Below are 5,000 nucleotides of genomic sequence, written 5' to 3' on the forward strand. Positions count from 1 at the left end.
TTAACACAAAATTTATAGTTGGCCAGAACAAAAAAGTAAAAAAAAACACATGCATGATGGCTTATTCATATAACCCGCTGTTAAAGCAATATTATTTCATTGATTCGCTACATTTTGGTCCAACCAAAGATGACAAAAAAATATGGTCATAAAGATGTGACCACATTTGCACACACACGCACACACACACACACACACACACACACACACACACACACACACACACACACACACACACAGACGCACGCACGCACGCACGCACGCACGCACGCACGCACGCACGCACGCACGCACACACACACACACACACACACACACACACACACACACACACACACACACACACACACACACACACACATTCAAATACACGATAAACGGAAGGCAGGAACAGACACATGGGGTCTTACACTCGCATGTAAATCCTTTTATGGTCGCCGTCATAAAAGGCTTGAACATTTCGTAGACAAACATGTTTTTCCTGTGGTCTAATAAAATGCAAACCAATCCCTCAGATGGCAGAAGTCGGGAGGGGCCGGGCCCCAAAGAGACGCCTGCCAATTAGAAAGCAGTTAAAAGGGGAATGAGAAATGGAGGGAGAGAACTCTGAAGAGAGAGGGTGGGAACTTGAGGGGAGCACAGCATGGGACATTTCAAGAATTTGTATTCTTCTTTGTGTTCATCGCTGTCTACGTTTCAAAGCCGGTCATGGAGTTCATATTTATACGTGTATGTATACAATTTTTATATTGATAATTGGATTGATTTCACAGGAGGACACACAGCGTCCATGAGGTCTGAGTTTCATAAAAGCCCTCATCCTTTAAATATATACTTCATGCCTGTACGGATTTCAAATGGACACATAGCTACACACACTAAATGAAATATGACCTCGGAATTATTACATAATTAAATTTCCACTAAAATCGTACAAAGGAAATATAAAGACAGTATGAGTGTTTGCATCTGAAATGGTAGCCCACCGCCCCGGACCACCCCCTCTACTCACCACCTGTAATTCGGCCCCACTGGAAACCCAAAATGAATTAGGCCAAGACAGGAACCATGGACAATCAACAGGATGCACAAAGTACTGCATTAGCAGCTGAACTTCCTCTGAACTGCTCTCTCCCTCTTTTTTTGGTCTGTCACTGTCTCTCTCTGTCTGTCTCTGCCTCTCTCTGTCTCGCTCCCGGTCTCCCTCTCGGTCTCTCCCTCTCTCTCTCTCTTCTCTTTCTCTTCCTGTAGCACCCTCTCCGGTGACAGTGATCCGGAAAGAGAGCACATCTCGGAACAGCATCTCCCTTTCATGGCTGGAGCCAGAGAGGCCCAACGGAATCATCCTGGATTACGAGGTCAAGTATTACGAGAAGGTGAGTGTGTGCCCGCAAGAAAACAACATCCCTTGGGTTGTTTCAAGGCAGCCACTTGGCACACCAGCGCCCTCTCTGGCAAGAGTGTGTAGCGGGCACCACAGAGCATAAGCATCTTGTGTCGATTAGTGTTATACTATTTGGCACAAGGGGGACGTTGCTATAGAACCCCCATTAGATGCAGCATTTGGGAGACATATTTGCCCTTTATTTTGTTCAAACTCATTCAAAAACTCATTCAAACGTGCCTGAACGACTTACAAACTATATATATCATCTTATTTGAACAATTACTATCTCATACTATCCCGCCTGAACGATTTCACGTCAGTGAATGTGATATTTTTGGGCTATTGTTTGTGTTACCATGTTGGGAACTCGTTAATACCGAAGTCCAAAAGGAAATCCCCATGTGAGACACAGACAATTACGTCACATCAATGTAGCTCGAATCCCAGACACAGTGATTCCTCTCCAAATCGATAAAAAAATACATAACATCCTCTATGAGAGACAGAGAGTGCACAGAGGTGAGATTGCTTTCGACAACAGCAAGCACTGACCAAAATTAATTAGAGAGCTTGATTCCCTGGGTTGAATGCTTCATGAGTGGATTGCTTTTATTCAATAGGCATTTTCAAACATACATTTTGATAAAAAAGTGAAAACATACAGCGTAAACTAACATCATGGTCGCTTAAAGGCACTGTTGGTGCCAGCTAGCACAGGCAGTGACCGAACGGAAACAATGGTGACTTTGTCACAACCAGATGTAGCAATGTTGCAACTTGACTGGTACTTCTGCAACTAATCTGTGCCTCGTCTGTGCCAATGCCTCTCATATCCTTTGGTCTTCAATAAACCTCAACACTATTGTTGAGGAAAGTAAAAAAAAAAGCATATTTTGCTCATGGATACATATTAAAAATAATGCCCTGCTCTAAACTCAATGCCCTTCATTTTCATTATCCTCTACTATATTCAGCTCACTTCTTCTGATTTATTTTGACGTTTTCACATCTCACTCTTCCTCCCATCTCTCTCTCTCTCTCTCTCTTCTCTCTCTCTCTCTCTCTCTCTCTTTATGTCTCTCCCTCTGGGCTCATACAATGGAGACACGTTTCATTTATAGCTGACACTAAACATGTCTTGATGTTTCTCTTTGTTTGTAAAATTAGTGCAGAACTAACAGCATCGCCTTTCACGCACTCATGGCCACGAGTGGTCAAAGGCTACGCTCTGCTACTTCCAAGTCGAAATTAGTCACAGAGTTTGATCATTGCAGTGTTTTTTTCACAATCCCGGTCAGAGAGCTTTTTTCATGTGTGTGTGCCACAAACCCCAGTAACTCTAAATAACACTAGAAGACTTTAATGACCTTGATTAATAGACGGAAACTCCCCTTCTCTTAGCCGGGGTCCAAGCTCAGCTCCCCCCGCTCTGTGTTTGAATAAGAGAGCGTGTAAATCCTCTACTGGCTGACCTGGGTCAGGATTTGCTGTGGGTCTCAATTCATATTTTGTCTTCGTTAGACGACGGCGTTCGGACAAGAGCAGAAAAAAAGGCCACAGCTAGACACAGACGCCGAGAGTGCATAGGGGTGTGAAAACGAGGGTCTCGGCTTGCTCATCTCTGCTTGGATCGCGTATAGGATTACACCAAATAGGAATATGTGTGAAAAATAAAGCAAAAAATCCTCTGGGTCCTCATTCATCCAAAGAGATCCCCAGGGAATCCTAAGGGGGGCCTCCCGGAATTCGTCTGCACAAATGCCCCCCCTCGCAAAATGCTCTACGATTGTAGAAACTAAATCCCATAAGGACCGTTGACACCGGCAGACCCCGGGTGACGGAACAGAAGGCCAGAGATCCTGACACTCATGATAGAAAAGATGGATTTGAATGAAGGGAAGTTTACAATGCTGACCCCCCCCCCAGCTTATCAGTCTGTATCCGCTGTGTGTTTGTAGATTCCGTCTGTCTCTGTTGACACTGTCTCAAAACACTGATTCCTACAGGGTTGCCACGGAGGCAGCTATGGCAACATAACAGCCGCTTGCTTACGGCTTCTCAGGGCAGGCCGCTCCTTTCGGATCACTGATGTCGCAGCCGTGGCTAAGCCAATGTGAATGTGGCTGCTTGCCTGCTTAGCTGCTTATGTAGTGAGCTGGAGAAAGTATGCATATCTGTAAGTAGCTATTAAGGCCCTGCATGCTAAGTGATAGAGCGTGTTGGTTCCAGTGGCAGTCCTGAACCACGTCCAGGATTGGTGGTACACTCTCTATGGGGCATTTTCTCTTCTCTTTCTCTTCTCTAAAGTGCTTTTAGTTGTTGATATCATAGTGAAGCCTCTTCTTGACGTTAAAGACCGGCTACAAGGCATCGCGTTGCAGATGTGGTGCACTTTTGTTTCCAAATGCACGCTGTGAAAATATAATTTGTGGGGAAAGCTTTGCTGATTGTATTTGCATGTTTTATCATTACAATCTAGTGAGCAGGGAGGAACTTTGAAATGCACTGTAATTTAAACTGTTTATTTATGCCTCGTTCTTATGCAGAAAATGCCAGTGAAAGTGTCTTCTGTACTGACTTTCACTGCCCTTGTATATCCTGTGTGTGTTTGTGTGTGTGTGTGTGTGTGTGTGTGTGTGTGTGTGTGTGTGTGTGTGTGTGTGTGCGTGTGTGCGTGCGTGCGTGCGTGCGTGCGTGCGTGCGTGCGTGCGTGCGTGCGTGCGTGCGTGCGTGCGTGCGTGCGTGCGTGCGTGCGTGCGTGTGTGTGTGTGTTTGTGCGTGCGCGTGTGTGTGGGTGTGTGTGTGTACATGCATGTGTGTTTTTGTATAGGCTGTAATCTGAGCCAGCTCTGTTTAGATTGACAGAGCACAACGTTCCATGAAGACTATATTAAATTCCAAAATTGGGTGCCAGCGACAAACACACGCATACATTCACAGGAACACACATTAATACACACGCAGACACAAACACATCCTGTCATAAAGTGTTTATGACAAAATCAAACGCCCTGTGAGGGGACACTATATAAAGTTACAAATAGACAAGAAGAGATTAAGAGAGTGTTACTAGCAAATGCACAGCATAATACAGGGTCAATCTGGAAAATGAAACTATTGAGACTCTGACAACGAATGTCAAATAGGAAATAAAATCGAAACACAACAATTATCCCCATACAAAATCAAAAATATTATATAAACATAGAAAAAAAATTGCTCTATCTATACATATATATTTATACATAGATGTCATTGTCTTTTTATAAGTATTTGTATTATGTTGAAAATCGGCTTCATTCCCACTTCCTAAATATTATATATATATATATATATTTATCAATGGATCAATTTACTATCCAGTTCCTTGCGATTTAACTTGAAGGAGGAACAAAGGCGATTTCAGAATGGGAGTTCCATCTGTTACAAGCTCTTGCATTGTCTTTGCACACATATTTGGTTTTGTTGGAATGTGATTTATCTTCTCATTATTTAGCCGATTTGATTAGTAGGAAAGGAAGTTTGTGTTTATTCTGTCAAATGTAATGGTTGTCTCCTTATGACGCTCATCTGGTAACGCTCAACATTTATGTAGCAGACCAGCATACCACTT

General features: G+C 43.5%; 1 protein-coding gene across 3 annotated transcripts in view; it reads left to right on the forward strand.

Annotated features, from left to right (window-relative positions):
* epha3 (eph receptor A3) overlaps window positions 1-5,000 on the forward strand; it is a 74,766-nt gene that overhangs the window by 43,963 nt on the left and 25,803 nt on the right. For all 3 annotated transcript variants that reach the window (XM_056579429.1, XM_056579431.1, XM_056579432.1), the window contains exon 7: window positions 1,252-1,376. In XM_056579429.1, the coding sequence (XP_056435404.1) occupies window positions 1,252-1,376 (125 nt within the window). The remainder of the gene's footprint in view (window positions 1-1,251; window positions 1,377-5,000) is intronic.

This window comes from Gadus chalcogrammus, chromosome 20 (assembly GCF_026213295.1).
Source record: "Gadus chalcogrammus isolate NIFS_2021 chromosome 20, NIFS_Gcha_1.0, whole genome shotgun sequence".
In the NCBI taxonomy this organism is placed as follows: domain Eukaryota; kingdom Metazoa; phylum Chordata; class Actinopteri; order Gadiformes; family Gadidae; genus Gadus; species Gadus chalcogrammus.